Source organism: Acipenser ruthenus, chromosome 5 (genome assembly GCF_902713425.1).
Source record: "Acipenser ruthenus chromosome 5, fAciRut3.2 maternal haplotype, whole genome shotgun sequence".
NCBI classification, from domain to species: Eukaryota; Metazoa; Chordata; class Actinopteri; order Acipenseriformes; family Acipenseridae; genus Acipenser; species Acipenser ruthenus.
In genome coordinates this window covers 33354542-33372249 of record NC_081193.1, presented here as the reverse complement: position 1 = coordinate 33372249, position 17708 = coordinate 33354542, and the positions used below count along the sequence as shown (strand labels likewise).

The 17708-nt window shown below is 37.4% G+C and overlaps 1 protein-coding gene across 19 annotated transcripts in view; it reads left to right on the top strand.

The window, feature by feature from the left end:
• The window catches only part of LOC117403074 (protein 4.1-like), a 128282-nt gene that overhangs the window by 96411 nt on the left and 14163 nt on the right, over positions 1-17708 (top strand). For 3 of the 19 annotated variants that reach the window (XM_059024036.1, XM_059024035.1, XM_059024037.1), the window contains exons 11-22: positions 2730-2902; positions 6961-7106; positions 9537-10211; positions 10974-11033; positions 11171-11206; positions 11649-11711; positions 12611-12757; positions 14016-14177; positions 15366-15416; positions 15644-16180; positions 17123-17251; positions 17504-17602. In XM_059024036.1, the coding sequence (XP_058880019.1) occupies positions 2730-2902; positions 6961-7106; positions 9537-10211; positions 10974-11033; positions 11171-11206; positions 11649-11711; positions 12611-12757; positions 14016-14177; positions 15366-15416; positions 15644-16180; positions 17123-17251; positions 17504-17602 (2278 nt within the window). The remainder of the gene's footprint in view (positions 1-2729; positions 2903-6960; positions 7107-9536; positions 10212-10973; positions 11034-11170; positions 11207-11648; positions 11712-12610; positions 12758-14015; positions 14178-15365; positions 15417-15643; positions 16181-17122; positions 17252-17503; positions 17603-17708) is intronic. The other 16 variants (XM_059024038.1, XM_059024039.1, XM_059024041.1 and 13 more) reach the window with 16 other exon arrangements.

The following is a 17708-nucleotide window of genomic DNA, read 5'->3' as shown; positions in this document are numbered from 1 at the left end:
TGCTGGGTTCTAATACCACATTTTCATGTCTTTAGTATATCTGCAGCATATTGACAATAACAATCAAACATTTTGTTACAGACTTTCTAAGTCTGGCATAAACAATGTTGGCTGTTACTTAATTAAACCCTAAAAAGGACACAAAAAATGCTTCACATAAAAAAGAACAGTCCTACTACAGTAGCAGGTGCAGTTTACACTGCATCTGGGTTTCTGATCGCATTATCAATTCCAGATTTTTTAAATCCTTTGATGGAAATGTTTAGTCTACTTTTAATGTTTTCAAGAAAATTGGCTTCATCACTGCCATTCTCATATCCACATATCCACTTTGACATCTGACACAACATTATTTCCCTTGTCCAGCAGTTCTTTCCTCGTTCTTCATGAGAGAGTGACATGGCAATGAAACTTCAGTCCTGTCCCATCCTGTCCTGTGAAAAATGTTCCTGTCCCATCCCATCCCATGAAAGAGTCATCATTTCCAAACCTGTCCCATCCTGTCCTGTCCACATCTTTCCCGTCCCATAACTTTTTTTTTTTTTTAATTCCTGTCCTGTAAAAAAAAATCCTGTCTCATTCCATCCCTTGATAAACAGAGATCTACTATTATTTGGAGGTACAGATATTTTCGTATTCATGTATAAAATTAGGGTTTATATGTTTTGCATTAAACACTACCGGTATACTACTAGTTTTTAGTTTTAGTTTTTTCAGATAAAAATACAGTGCAAGCACAGGGTCTTTATAAGCACAATGTGCAATATAATGATGTAATATAAAAATTTGGTAATATAAAAACAATTGTCTAGAGTTTTGTGTGGCAGTTTCAGTTTCTAAATCGGTTACTAAGCAACCCGGCTGAGAGATTTTAGTATGTCAATGTCACAATAATTAAAAAAAAACAAAAAAAAACATGGTATTGAAATAATAATGTCAGGGAGTATCCATCATGTATTTATTTATTGAAAATCGTAGTTTTATACATACCCCTTCAACGCAGCGCAGAAGCAGTACCTCCAAAAAATAGTAGCTGCTACGGTCCAAATCGTAGCTTTTGATATCTCTATATTATGATTTGCACATCCTTAATATACTGTACATATGTACATAGAGAGATATATGTTAAATACATGCCAGTAGCAATCCACAGCGTTCAGTTATTCTGCTAGTATCAATATTGTTAACTAAAGGACTGACATAACTATACAATTATGGGTAATATGAAATATTTTAAGTATCAATCTATGTTACACGTAAAGGTTTTTATTAACCATTCCATGTTGCCAAGACGCTGATTCTCCGGATATCTGCTGTCCCTCTGGTCCGTCCACGTTGGTGTTGTTGGAGTCTCTCTCCGAGTTTGACCCTTCTGATTCGGAAGCCTACGGCTCGAATTGATACGGGAGACAATCCCTGTTTTCTCTCTCTACGTCAGATCCATCACTACATGATTCACATTCACAACAGGTGTCTGAATCTGATACAATTAGGCCACTCTCACTTTCACTGTCGCTGTCCATACTGGTAGATGCAAGGAGCCTGAGGTCACAGTCTCCTGGCCCCACACCAGGAACTGGAGATCACCCTCTGTGTATTTCCGGGTTTTATTTGAGATATTGTAACGCGATTAAACATAATTTGGTAAAATGAATTTGATTATATGTTCAAGTGAGACCTGTTAATATTATTTTGCATGTTTAAGGTAACAGTCAAGTTCCATGTCATAGGCTCTTTTACGACTTTAAAGAGCAAAAAAAACCTCTTCCTGTCTGCTGGGGGCAGAGTAGTCCTGTTCCTTCCCATTCCTAGAAGCTTAAATCACGTTCTTGCCCGTCCTGAGAGGTTTATTTATTTTGTTTCCCGGGCCCGTCCATTCCCGTGAGCTTCACTCCTGTACCATCCCATCCCGCAAAATTGAACACAATTTTTTTCCGGTACCGTGGGAATCCCGTCTTCATGTCACTCTCTATTCTGCATACCAGTCTGCCAGAGATATGTATTGCATGAAACAAATGCGAAAGACTATCTAGATGGATTAATCTTTTAAATCATTGACAATGTGACTGTGTGACACAATGGCAAAGGGTTAGAGAGACTCAGAGACTGTAGCTGCAGGTTTAAGAGCTGGGGCGCACATTTAATATAAATAAATCAAAACTCGCAGAGCAAAATGAAAAGAATAAACAAAAACAAGTCATGAACACAAACTCCCACACAAAAGGAAATTCCTCACCCAAGTCTTCCACTAACACAGTCTCTCTCCATGTGGCTCCAAGAGCCTCTCTGTCTGCTGCAAAAACCTCTCCCCTAATGGAGCTTCTAGCTCCCTTTTTGTATTCTGTGGCTGTTCCCAATTAGCACCAATTGTCTAATTTTGGAACAGCCACATTCTAACATGTATTTGTCAGGGATAGGAATTAACCCCACCCCTGCCAACCACCACCACCAATACACAAACAACACTATTTACCAGCAGGGCTCTGCCCTGCCACAGACTGTAATACCTCTGCAGTGAATGGACATCTTGACCTTTAACTCGCAATTATTTCCTGACCAACTCATGTGATAAGCAGGAAACACCTCCTTTTTCACAAACTTAGTGTAAATATTTTTAAACTCATAACTAATAATAGTTTTTGAAATGATGTTAAAAAAAAAAAAAATCAACATTTAATGTAAAGGTCTTCAATTCATGAATGTTTTGTTTCTTGTGTGTGTATTAAAAGGTTGGTGTCACCCGAACAGCCCCCGAAAGCTAAGTTCCTTACTCTGGGCTCCAAGTTCCGCTACAGTGGTCGAACACAATCTCAGACCAGGCAGGCCAGCACTCTCATCGACAGACCAGCTCCATATTTTGAACGCACTTCCAGTAAACGATTGTCCAGGAGTCTTGATGGAGGTAAGCAGAGTTGAAGGTGGCTCAGTTATTCATGCCTTGCAAAGAAAGAGAAGGAGAAGAATATACAGTACCATCACTTACGGGAGTAGTTTTGTAGTTTACCTACCAAACTGGAAAAGGGAAAACTCAAGTTGTCTTATTCGTGATGTGACAGAAGTTGTAGTTTTAAGTTTGCACGTTTTAAAGTTAAGAGTAGCTCAAACAATGATCCAAACTTCAAAATGCAACACTGTACAGGATGGCTGTCCACAAAGCTGCTCTGAGTTCTTACTTTATGAATGCCTGAAGATCACTAATACGCTGGATGAAACAGCATGTCCACAATTAAACAAAACCCTAAACCCAAACCGCCCTTGAATCCAAGCCCCCCGCCCTCCTCCCCCCCTCGACCATGGCCATTACTTTCATTATTTCCCTGAATGGTCATTTTTTGTCCCCAGCTATATTAAATAAACAAGGAAGCAGGTAGAATACTTTACCAGAATATGATATATTGGTTTCTGAATCCATAGCATCAAATGTTCAGTCTGTAAGCTGCCTTTGTTATTCTCCATGGCAAGACAAAGGAAATCATCCCCAACATATGTTTCCTCTCATTGAGAAAGATACACAGTAAGACGTGGATAACACTGGGCTGGAGGAATTAGAATTGTGTGTGTGCTCTTACTGTCCTGTATTATCCTAGTCTTCAACAGTATAAGCCTAAACATGTGTACTGTACGGTACTGTATTTGGAAGTATTAATGAACTACGATATCTTTTTCTGTTGGGCAGCGAGTACACTACAGTTAATTAAAACGTAATGACATAACCCTGGATGGTAAATTAAACCCCATACAGAATTAAGAAATACAGCTATCTTACATTTATTTTTACACAAATGACCGTTTGCAGTACATCGTCTCACTTTACCAGGCACGAAGTCCGAAGCAGCCAGAGCCGATATAGAGGACCTTCAGCTTCAAGGTATTGGGATGTATAGTGGACGGCAATGTGTGGTCATACCCTTTTGGATTAACCCTCAGATGTCAACCAAGGGCTCTTTGCTGACTCCACAAAGCTGAAAACAAGCATGAAGTAAAAAATAAGGTTGTCATCTGAGGATTTAAGAGTGGTGTCTTTTTTTTCTTTTCTGGTGAAGGATTAACTCCCTCCAAACTTACATATTAGCATGAAAGGATGGCTGTATAACTGAACTGTTAGGAACATTGCTGACACACATATACACATTCTTGCAAATTAGAATCAAATTGCAGGAACAGGTCAATATAACTTAAATCAGAGACCCCGCCAAATGTCTTGTGAAAACATCCTTGATATTCCTGACGCCTACAGAGGATGTTGAGCCCACGTGGTCTGGAGAAGGTTAAGAGGAAACTTGAGAGGAATAAACAGGAGTCTGATAGATGACACATGTGTGGGTTTTTATGATATCCTGGACAGAGTCAGTTCTCTGTGAACTGTGTTTTATAACACACCTGGCTTTCATTTCCAGCAGTTGGAGCAACTGGCAAACAACTCAATGATTAGCCACTTCTGGTCCAAAACTTTCAATAAAATAACATGTCATCAAATCATGTTGTTTCCATTAGGGGAACCTTACTCTTCTTCTGGTTATAATTTACGCTTTAGCACTTAAATCAGGCGTTGTATATCATCAGGAGAATCGGACAGATTAATAAACATGCTACTATTTCTGCCTATACAGTAATAGTTCTTATTTTTGTATCTTTAAAACGACTTTCTCATTGTCTTTGTTCTAGTTTTGCTTAAAAAGGAACATTTAATTGTATAGGCCAAATAAGTGACAACAGCAAAAAACTTACAAAGAAAGCATTTTAATTACAAAGATGGTTATATATTGTAGTTTGTCCTTGGTGTGTTATAAACAATAATTTTATGGAAAGGTTTCAGTATTGGTTAAAGTAAAGCCAGACTTGGTTTGCTGTGTTGTAATCCTCTTTCCTTAAGTAATCCGGTGTTCCCCTGCCTCTTCACTGGGGAATGTTTTATTTATTTTTTCACATTGCATCATCTGGGCAGAGAGATTTCTATAGTTAACAGCACACTCTGTATAGCAACAAACTTGATTAATAATACAATGAGTGCAATATTTATACTACATCATTCATATTAATATATGCCTGTAAGGTTATAGCGTGTGAATATATAGTAGTTTTAATTGTAGTTTTTTCATGGACGCCAAGCTGCAACCACCAGAAAACATTTTTACTTACTGTTTGAAAAAAAATACAGGACCTAGGGGTGGTAAACATTAGCCTGTTCTAAAGTATCTATACAGCTACATATATTGTTACCGGTACTATATAGACAGTAAAGCAACATTTGTTATCATCTGGATTCTATAATCACAAACTGGCAGAACATCCTGGTGTTATAGCTCCTCCTAGTGGCCATCCAGGAGGTTGTTCTAGCTATAAATTGCAATGTGAACTGTACTAGTAAACTAAGATCAGGCATCATTGCCAATTTGCTATGTTTCTTAAACAGTAATAATGCTGGTGAGGGCTTGACTGGACTTACTAGCATGTGGTGGGCATGTCTGGGATGTGCTTTCGTTTTTCATTATTGCATTTAATACATTTATTAAACTTAATTGATAAAGTATTGTGAGCATGATATAATTTACCATGAAGTTTGGTGGGATGAAAGGAAACCTACTGCATACTCCAGACAATACTTAAAGATAGTACATGGTACAGTAATAAAAAAATAACCGTATGTGAATATCATGTGTGACATCAAATTATTGATGTATTTGTTTGTGTTATCTGTTTAAAATGATTCATACTATTGAACCTGTTGAATTGGATGGAAACTGTATGCCAGTAGTGCTCAGGGAAGTTTTCTTTCTGACCCTGATATTGCACTTGCAGTGTTGCGTAAAGTTATCTGTGATTATATATATATATTCATACATGCATACATACATACATACATACATACATACATACATACATATACCTGTGTGTATTTTGTATATACAGTAATTGATTGGGACGACCTAAAAGGAATGCTTCAGAATTTTGAGATGGGTAAGTGACATCATTGAGATGACATCCATTTAAATGAGCAGTAATGTTTACAGTTACCTTGCAACATCGGAAGCAGCCTTTTGTAGATCTGTCGGGTATCTCTTTCTGGGGACTGCAGGTGACTTTGCCCCTGGTGTGTGTTTAGTATATATCTAATGAAAATACCCACATATGCAATATGCATTTAAACTGTTAATATTATATCTCAATGAAGATATAGAGGGTGCATTTTATTGGTATCCTTCTGTGGGGTGAGAGGGACTATTTATTTTTCCTTAAGTAGTTTATTTTCTTTTTGTTCTATGGTGTGTAGCGATACTTAATCGCAACCTTGGTGATATCTTGCTGGTTACTAGGAACAGTGAATAAGCAATGACATGCTATTGGTATTTATAATGGTTTCTATTCTCTATGCATTAGATTATTATTATTATTATTTTGTATTATTTTTTTTTTATTTGATTAAAATAAGAAATCCTAGGAGTAAAATAGGAGTCTGCCATGTAGAAGCATGGCAATGTATGTGATCTTTTATAAACTGTTCAGCAACAATCATGGGAATGCAGAAAGACCTCAGTGACTTCACAAGGGTGCATGACAGTGGGAGCCAATGCAATCATCTCACTCTCAACACAGTGGCTCCATTGAACAATGTGTCCTGGGTTTTCCGGTAATGACATCTGCAGTCACAATCAGGTCATAGTGGATCGAACCTGCAGACATATACAATATATTGTGATAATTCCTGCTGGGCGTAGGTAACAGGTCACACAATGTTTTGACCAGGCAGTGTGTTTTTATTCATAATTTGAGATGCATGGACCAATTCAGCATTCTAAGTAAAACAATTGAATCCAACACAGCTGCTTGAAAAGCGGCAGACAAGACAAATTCAAGCATTTTTTCATTTAGCTGTATTCTTTCCCGGGATTTAAGATGTGTGTGTGGTGGGATGTAGTTAGTAGTAAAAAGATTAAACCATTATATCCTGTGTTTCTACAGCCCCTGTAGTCTGTGTCACTGATCACAGCCTGGTGGACTCTTCTGCTGCTGAAATCAATGGGAAGGGTGACACAGCAGATAAGGACAATGGAAAAGAACCTGGAACCCCCTCCAGAACTCAATTGGAACTCTCCCAGGAATCAAAGGTATAGTAGAAGCTATTAAAACATTTTACATTTGAAATGTAATGATGAGGGGGAATAATATCTGACCCATACGCATAATTTATATAAAATGTTCTTAAAGATGCATTTTCCTTGAGGATAGTGAATCGTTTGCATAATGTATACAGTGACTAATATTTAAAAAAAAAAAAAAAAAAAAATTGAATCAATATCATTTTAAAGCCAAAAGCCAAAGCTCTGTTTTTTTTACTTATGGATATGTCTTCTGAAAAGAGAAACTGCATCTTTAACTCCAAATTTAATTATGTCATATGTTTTCAATGGTTTACAAAAATCTATCAATATTCAGTGTTCCTCTATGGAATCATTATGGGGGGGGGGGGGATGGGCTATTCATATGTAATTATGTTGATGCTTATTTTTCTTTTAACCAAATGTTACAATTTACACTAAGTTACAAAAGCTGGTAAATCTGTGCATGTCTACTGAAGTATTTTAGCTCTAAAGTTCTCTTTCTTTAGTCTTCGTATACTACTTTGTGTAATGCCAATCAATGTCCTTAGAAATCAAGCACAATGTGTCTTTATTAACCACTGTCACCTGCCAGTTCCCATTGGTGTTAAGTAAAATAGTGTATTGAACATTGCAATCAAAGAAAGCATAGAAAGTGATGCATTTTGCTATGAAAGAATGAATTCAACATACAGTAGCATCTATTCCAATAAAAACTAAGCAATTGGGGGTATGGTTTGACTTTTTTGTAGAATGAATAAAGGAATACTTTATACCCTCTGAATTTCCAATATACAGTAGTCTCCAGCTGAGAGAACACCCCTCGGGAATCAAGCGAAGTGTTCACTTAGCCACAGTGTTCTTTATGTTGACCACCAGACACAGTATGAATCAATGAATAAATAAATATGTATTACTTGTCATGACGCACATGTATCAACATATGGGGGTGGCATCGGGACATAACAATCCTTCCCCAGGGCCCATGATGGCTCTCGGCGGCCCTGTCAACATATGAAATGAACAGAATAAGTAAGAGAAAAGCAATAGGCAAGTGTATGTTAATAAACTATAATAATAAAGTAACAGACAAACTAAAGTTAATAAACTGTCAAACTAAATTAACATGGCACCCCTACACATTAAAAAATGCAGCAGCAGCCCTAGATTAATTATGAATACCTGTACAGGAGCAATATTCAAGACATGCACAAAATTATTTAACTGGATGGTGGAACAACTCACCAGAACGGAAAAAAAAAAAACTTGTGTTTGATTCAGGTTTTTTTTTCAGGAGCTCAAACAATTTCCAGCTTTTTGTAGCAAGAGAAATGGCGGCACATTTTGCCATTTGTTTACATGCCATTTTGTAGCAATGAGGTGCACTCGTGGAAATCAGAATACAAAACAAGGCAATGATATGACGGTGTTTCTGGATAAACCAATCAGTGTGCCTCAAGACACTCTCGCTATGACAGGTCACATTTGAAAAGATTGAATAAACTATTTGAATTTAATTTTGGTGATGAGTTATCAGGTTACAAAACAGTACTGTATCAGTTGTGAATGAATCGCTAGCGGTGCCAAAAAGGTGTATAGTTCCTGTTCCTTTTAGGCGGAGCATTTACAATGGGAAAGATCAGTTTCACCACAAGGGTTTTCTCTTAGGAGGTGTTCATATATGCGGAGACTACTGTATTTATTTATTTTTATATCTGTTCCCATGATGTGTGTTCTTGATCATCATTTATTACTGTTTCTGCACTCATGAATATTTGGATTGCTTAAAAAGTATATTTTTCATGAATGAAAACAGTATAAAAATGACCAGTAGGAAATAATAAAAAGATCACAAATTTAATGTTATGCAAATTCACTGGGTATTCGTTTGTTTTATTTGTATTTATTTATTTTTTTTTCATATTGGACCCATGTACAACAGTATATTTTAAAATGTTAGACTTAAGCTCAGTTTTTTTTTTTTTAAATGGCTGGCCTTTTCATCCAGCTGTGCTGATGCAGGTAAATGAAATTTAGATATGGATCATTTCAATTTGAAATCTAAGCTAAATCTGCAATTGGTTTAGAATGGATAGTGAAGAAAATCTCTTTTTTTTGTTATCTGCGATTACCCTGCATTAATAACCACAGCCCTGTGCACAATGTGAGGAGTTTAGAACTCTATAAAGTGTGCTTGCTTTCCCCCTCCTAGTGTTGTACTCCACACACCCTGAGCCTTTTAGTGCAAATGCTGTTAATGTTGTCTGCTTCCATTTGTTGAATTCTGCTGCACTCCAGACAGATGATTTTCACAGACTAACGTCCTTTTCTTTTTTCCTTTTTTTTTCCTGTGCACACTTTCTATATAATTTCTCATTGTACATTTACATATATTTTTTTGCAATTTGTCCGGCATGGATGGGGTCGGTGGTTTATTAGCAGTCTCTTTTTATGTACCCCTTGTCACCTACTTGCTCCATGTCATCCCTTTCCCTAAACATGGAAACCATCTATGAGTTGGATATTCTGTCAGATATTTCAGAGGACGATCCAATGTCATTTGCTGAACTTGACCAAGAATATCCAGTTGCTCATTTTACACCCAGTTCCCAAGAGAATGCTGAGAACATTACCTCATCAGAGCTTGATGATGATGATGATGATGATGATGATGATGATGTCAAAGGTTCTTCACCGAACATTCTCAGTCCTGAACACTGTATTCCAGCCACAAATAAATGCCATCACTCTACAGAAGGGGGCGTTGACTCTGTAGAAATGAAATCCCAATTTGACGACTTCTTCGGTTTCTATAAATGTCTTAAGTTCCCCACCTTGCTGGACGAAGACGGCTATATCTGTTTTCCCAGCCTGCCAGAGGACTGTGCCTCCTTCTTGCCCCACAGCCTTCAGTGCTACATCCCCATCACCTCCCCTTCCCTCATCCCCTCCTTCTTTTTCATATTTGCACTGCTTCTCTCAGCTTCTCAGTCGCTCCCCTTCTCCCTCATCCTGTCCCTTCCTCTCGCTCTGTGCCTTTGCTACCTGGAGCCTAAAGCGACATTGTTCACCTCTTGTGACTATGACCCGATTGAGAAAGCAGAGCCAGAGGAGGTGTGTAATCCTGTTGCTTAACTGCTGCTGATTTCACTCTTTTTTTTCTTTCTTTTGAGACCTTGCAGGCTTTTCTGTGTAAAATGAAAGACATGCTATAAAAGGATGGACATTTCTTAAATCATTATGAACAAAGTGCACTTCAGTCAACATCTAAATGCAAAACAGATTTGAAGGAACAAAGATTGATATTGCTTTTATTTTACAAAGAAATTCATGCAATGTGAAAGCTCTGTCTTGCTAACATTGTTATAAACTGTTATGTATTTAGTGTTTTTTTATATAGTTTTTTTGTTTGTTTTTTTAATGAAGAGAAATATAGGTGCTTAAATTCTTCTTTAGTTTTCCAGTAGTTTTAAAATAAAAATAGTTGCCTTCTTATTTGAGGCTTCTAGTAGGTTAATATTTTCATGTCCTTTTTCAATAGAGGGCACTGTTACACAGTCCCTGGAATATTCAGTGTGAAAGTAGACAAGAAACTTAACATTTTGTTGTCCATTTTGGGTTATTACATGAAACAGGATCAGCAGATTCCTCTCTCATAATATAATATTGTGTCCTTGGAGAAAATATAGTGTCAAATCTCGAAGATCGGCATGCTCATGATTTTTTCATGCTATATAAATTACCACTGCCTACAAACTGCAGTAGGAATGGTATTTTCTCCATCCCATTGTATGTAATGCTTTTGAGAATGAAGCCTTCCATCTTCCACTTCACCTTTTCCCAAATGCTACTTCAACCATTTCTACAAAAATCTAGGTGGAGGAAAAGCAAAGCGATGGCACAGCAGCGGCAGCCACTGAGGCAGAAACCAGCGAGGTCTGTGAAGGAAACGCACATCCTGCGCTTCCACTCATTTCCTATTTCTAAACATTCTGCATTGATTCTCAGCACTGCACTGGTGTGTAATACTAACATGTCCTTTCTATTGTGGGCTCTGTGGGGTAATCTGACAGACGGAGAGAGAGGAAGAAGATTCACAGCTGCAGAAGGTTTATAATCAGTTTGTTGATTTATATAGGTGTTCTCATTCTTGCAGCTTCCATCTGTGTTCAGGCTTGGAAAATCAAGTGTGTAGTGTCATTGTGGTGGTGTTTTTTTTTTTGTTCCATGACATATGTTTTTAATAGCTTCCCAACCTTGCAAAACTACAACACTAAATTATTATTATATACCATTTAGTACACTGACTGCTCAATTCACAATTAAAAGACCTGCTGAGCACTTTGGGAAGGCTGAACCTCTGTTTCCTGTTGTGGTTTAGTCAGGCAAAATGCTTGGGAAGCTGTTTACTGTACAAATAAACTGTCACACCACATTTTTTGCCCTGATTCTTTTGATTTTTCATTAGATTTTTGGGGTTTTTATTTTCTATATGTCTGCTTTGGCGTTCCTTTTTGCAAATGTCCTTGTGTTTCGTTTTTGATTCCACAGAGCAAGTCATTGAGAATAGAGGGGGAAAATATATATGTCAGACATAGCAATTTAATGTTGGAGGTTGGTATGAAAATCAAGTGGTTTCTTTCTCTTCTCCTGGGCTGCTGCTCTTCCTGAGGATCACCTTTCACTCGCAGGCTATATCTGTGGACACTGTGCATGATCTGCATGGGGGGGTTGGATGCATGCTGGAAATACAAATGTTCCTTGGCAGAATTGCCTTCACACACTCTTATTATTAGAAGTCTTGAATATAAAGCACAAGCTGTTTAAAAAAAAAAAAAAGTGTCCCTCTTCATTGAGATGAAGTTAGATTTTATTGTATCTGACCATAACCAGACTAATGTTGTTATTAATATAGTAGGACTGTCGCTTTAGTAGCTTTTATTAATTCTTTTAGTTTTAATGTAGTATTAATATTAAGATAACAACATACTAAACATACTACAGGTATAGTACTGTAATGCCTTGACTCACTGAAACAACACAGCCAATAGTATGTTACATATTATATGACTCAAATTGATTGCTGCAGCACACCTAAATTAAGACACATCCACAGGTGAATAAAAAGCAAACTTCTGAAGTATAATTTTAAAGTCTAAATGCTATTTAGAAAAAAAGAATGTTCACACACCTAGCTTAAACTGTTAGCAGGTGTATTTTTTTTTAAATATTGCACCACATATATTCTACCACAGCTGTGGTATCATGTTTGAATACACTTTACTCAACAAAATTTGCCTGTATCCAGGGTCTTGTTTGGTCTTGTAACTCATTTCATAATGAAACCCTTAATATTTACAGTAATTTGAGCCCCAGTCATATTATAAGCTGTTTTAACATATCAGTGAGGCATGTTTTTTTGTAGTTGCTTCCCTTGTTTGTTTTTGTTTTTAACTAATGTACTTGTTATTTGTTTTCCCATTTTGACCCCTGCTGTCTGTTTCACCTGTTAGGACCTGGATAAGACCCAGGAGGGTGTTTTGAAACATCAGGCTAGTATTAGCGAATTAAAACGCAGTTTTATGGAATCATCACCTGAGCCACGCCCCAATCAGTGGGAAAAGCGTCTTACTACAACTTTGCCTCTACTGACACAAGGGGTATGTGTCTGCCAGCCTGCATGCCAGTGATTCAAATCTCTTTTCACGAAAAGAGGGCTCAAATGGATCTTCCTTTCATTTACATTTAGCTGTCGTGATCTTTTTATTTTCTATAATGCTACTAATTTGGTTCTTGATATACTTCTGTAACTTTTACTGTGTGCTTTCCTCACTTACAAATTAAGCAGCAGGATCTCAAGTCATTATTTGTTACCGCAGCTGTCACAAGAATGGTGCTTTCCGCAAACATCGGAACCTATTTTGTAAATTCTGTAATCTGCTGACTGTCAGTGATAATTAACAGTTGGCCAACAAAGACATGTGTTTGTTTGTTTTTTGTTTGTTTTTTTTAATTCTAATGAGAGTGACTGCTGAATTTTAAATGTCCTTGGGCAGTAAAACAAAACTCTTTGATATATTTTCTGTCTAACCATCAGTCCTTTCCTATTCATGTTTCTGTTGATGTATTCTCCTGTGTTTCCTGTTCCCCTTGTTTTACAGGAGATTTGCACAGTATGTGTATATGTGTGTAAGGGGTTGGGGGGGAAAGGGGCTTGCTGTAAAGTGTCCTTGACTCTTTTGTTTCAATGCATTTATCTTGTGTGTGTGTGTTTTTGTTTTGTTTTGTTTTTAACTGGGAAAATAACTATATTTGGAAACCCGGTTAGGTAAACATGTCTTGTATTAATATTTAATCTGTGTTAATGAGCTTTTTCTGTTTTCTGTGCATTACTATGTTCACTTGCACAATATTTTTGATTATACAAATTAGCGTGGCATCAACAATTTTTTATATTTCTCTCACCAGAAAAAAAAGACCAAACTATGTTGTTTTCAGTTTACAAGATTAATGTTTTAATCAGTAGTTCATGTCTAAATTAAACTACAAGCTCACTGGCCATAGAATTTGATCATTTAGATGTGGATTAACAGCTTTGTCCTTACATGACCAGTAGCACACATATAAAGGGATTAAACCATGCTCTTTAGGTTTTGCTGTTTTGAATCTCATTGTTGCTGTCTTTTATTAATGTCTAATACCAAAGGGTGCTTGGAATTGTCCTTGGTCTGTTTCTTTACTTTCATGTGGTTCAAAAGTCACTGGATCACTTAAGACAAATGCCAGGAAGCAATGAGACTTAGCCGGTCAAGTGACTTTTGAATCGCCCTGTAGATAGCAGTACTGTTCTTGTATGTGATACATTTTCCTGCACTGCCCTCACTTAATTTTTTTACTTCTCATTTCTAATCTGTGTAGAGCTTAGAAGAGGAGATAACAACCATTTTATTAAGTAAAGAAAGCTTTTCTACTTGTTTGACTGGCACCTTCACCACTACTGCAAAGCGAGCAGCAGAGGGCGCTGGTGCTAAAGCTCCAGCTGAATCTCTTTCTCTGTCCTCCTCCACACGGTCCTTTGAGGTGCTTAGTAAAATAGTGATTGGTGTTTTTTCACATGAAAAACTAATGTGGCTCACATGCTGCTGCGGTGTACCATGACTACATGATTAAAATACAGTTCTAGATTTATGGTCAGTCCAATTTAAAGTGTGTTGTCTGTATGAGTAGGGTACAAGGTGTCTATACAGTGACTGATGTTATGGCTGTCACAAATTAAGGTGTTTCTCTTCCACTGTTCTGTGGGTGTATAGAAAGGGGTGCATATAAAAAGAGAAGAACATTTGCTGTCATAAGCAATGTATAGTACATTAGCTTAACATTTCAGTTACACCTACAGTGTTACGTTAATGGTACTGTGCCATTGCTTATAGCTTTTAATTTTTAGACTCAGATATATTTGAATTGCTAATGAGACCTTGAAACCTTGAACAGAGATGGTGCTACTAATTTAAAGGTGTATAGTTGTTTTTTTTTAACTTTGATGCAGTTTAATTCTTGACAATTTTAAGATAACTGTTTGATTATGGTGGCAGATTTGACTGCATTTAGTTTAACCAATATAAAAAGCTTGTTCATAAAATGTTACATTCTGAAAAACAATTTAAATTACAGTACAGTATGTTTGAAGTTTAGTTAGGACTGATTTTGCTTGCCAACACATGAGTGTTGTGCTCTTTGTAATCTGTGTAACAAAAAGCAAGATAAAAAAATATGTTATTGAAAGTGTGACATTGTATTTGATCTGTATAGTCATCACCTTTATCATTGCCAATAATTAATACAAAATCATGTGGACTGGCCATAAATTGTGACCCAAACTTCATCTTCCGAGCCTAACTGCTTTATCAAGTGACTGTTCGTGCTTCATCTGGCTTAATTTGTGCCACTCTTGTTGCCTTTGTCGACAACATAAAATACTATAGGGCTGTATATGGTTCCCATACACATTCAAACAAAAAGGCATTATATTAGTTTTAATGACGAGTTGCATGATCTTATGCAAGCCGAATTTTTCTTATTCATTAATGAGCTGATCACAATGGTGACAGCATGATGCCAAATAAATTACTGTCCAGCAGCTTGTTTTGCTCACCACCTTTTGTTAGGCAGAAAATGATGGAACCCCTACAGTGCTATAGCTGTATTTATTGTCCACAATCAAGGTTACTAAGTAATGACTGGTCCCTGTGGTTGCTTTACGTTTCACAGAAAACCCCAAGAGTAGATGGACCTCAGCCAGATACCAGTGACATCACTGAGGTGGTCTTAAGTTTTATATAGCTTTGTTCAGCAGCAATCCATTTTCTGCCACATTTAACCATTCTTTCACTCCATTTATTTCAGTGATCATTGCCTATCCTTCTGTTTGCACCTTTCACAAAACATATTGTATGATCTGTTCACTACCTGTTTTGTTTTGTTTGTTTTGACCCTTTTTCATCTTTTTATATTTTTCCATCCATTTTTTATTTTGTTTTCTTGTGTAGACCTCAGATGAAAAACAGAAATCAGAGATGGGGGAGGAGGCAGAGGTTGTGATAGAAGAGACTGTCATTGAAGAGATCAGGAGAGCACCCAAAGTTAAAAACAGCCCTGACACTACTGAAAGCCCTGCAGCAGCCGGTACGTCAGGAGAGGGTGAGAAAGAGCTGGAGGAAGAGGCTAGTAAGGCAAGCACTTCTTCCGAGAGCGAGAGCGAGGATGAAGCCGAGTACCACCCCCAAGTGGCTGTGGACCAGATAAGAGAAGAAACTGGAGAGAATGATGAAGAACTGGGGAAGGAATGCCAGGTGCCTGCAGAACATCAACCTGAAGCAATTTTGTTGCCTCCACCTCCTGAGGTTCAGGGAATTGCAGATGAAGAAAAGCAGGAATGCAAGCACCAAGGAGAAGATGAAACTCAGAGCTCTCCAGCAGAGAGAGAGACAGAACAAGAAGCAGAAAAGGCAGAGGAGCCCAAAGTAAACGGGGACGTGTCTCACAGTGTTTCCGAAGTTATCCCCCAGGTTATTTGTTGCACTGAGGTAAATGCGTGGTCACAGAAGTAGGTTTTTTTTTTTCCGGGCTGTATATTTTGGGCACCGCCACCTGCCGCTTTTCTTAATGCTGTCTTCGTGTTCTCCCTATTGCTCAGAACCCGAGGTCGAATGAATGAGGTTTCAGATCCTTTACATATTCCCCACTCCTACAGAAACATGCAGATCATGCAGCAAAATCTCTGCCTACTTCAGTCAGTGTTTCTAGCTGCCTTTCTTAAGATGAAGCAGCCTGTTTCTAGACTTGATTGCAATCATTAAACTAATTTCATTGCAGTTCATTTTCAGTAAACACAGTTTTTCTTTTATTATTATCATTTTTTGTTTGTTTTGTGTATAAATATTTGTCAGTTTCCTGTTACTTGTCTTTGTGATTGTCTGTCTTTCGTTGTCCGGTTTGTTATAACTGAAACGATTTCAAATTTACAAAATGCATGTTGTTTGCGATGTTAGGTTTGTTTCAGAGTGTGTCACTGTATCCCCAGTCGAACCTGTCACCCCTGTCCCTGTACAATATCCCAATATCCTTTATCGGCCTTTATTTGGTGCATTGACTTGGAGGAGAGTTTTTTGTTTTAATTGCCAACAGACATTTCAGGAATGGAAATAAGACTCCCATTACATAGCAGTTTGATCCACTCTGGGTTTAATAAATCACACCTGAGCCTGTTACCTATACTTTGTGGCCAATCAAGCTCATAATAAAACCTGGAATAGGCCTTATTTCCATCCCTGCATTTGAAGCAACTGTGATGGTGAACACAACTTTTCTGGAAAAGCTGCATTAGCACCTTCTGCTTAGCAGTATTGTTATGACCGATTTACCTGTAACCAGTATTATTTGGAATGCTCATATTGGGGTTTTATCTTCTGTGACGAAGCATGTATGTGGTATTTGTGGGATTTACTGTCTTGGTTTCTACTCTGCAGCCTCCAGTGGTAAAAACAGAGATGATGACCATCTCTGATACCTTTGCTGCCCAGAAAACAGAAATCTCAACAAAGGAGGTTCCCATTGTACACACCGAGACTAAAACTATTACTTATGAAGCTGCCCAGGTACATATTATAAAGCATGCATACTACACTATATATTTCAGTAGTTGGTTTAGCTAAATAGCATCTTGTCAAGGATCAAAAACAAAAAAAAAATATTGAAAAAAAGGTTTCAATAATAACTGTTGTTTGCTTCTTTGTTTGTTTGTGATTGTGTTTGGCTTTTCTTATACATGCATACAATAACTTTGTTAAATATTTATAACAATAAGTAGTAAAACCCTTAATTGTGTCATGATTTTAATTGTTTTAAAGCTGGATGGCAGTGGAGATGGTGAGCCTGGCATTCTTATGTCTGCACAGACCATCACCGCTGAATCACTCTGTACTACAACAACTACACACATTACCAAGGTAACGTCCATTTATAATGAGTGTATACATCACCCAAGAGGCAAATACATGGTCAGAACTGGTTAGTCATGTTTAAAACTAAGAGCCAAGGAGCTGGAGTTCAGTA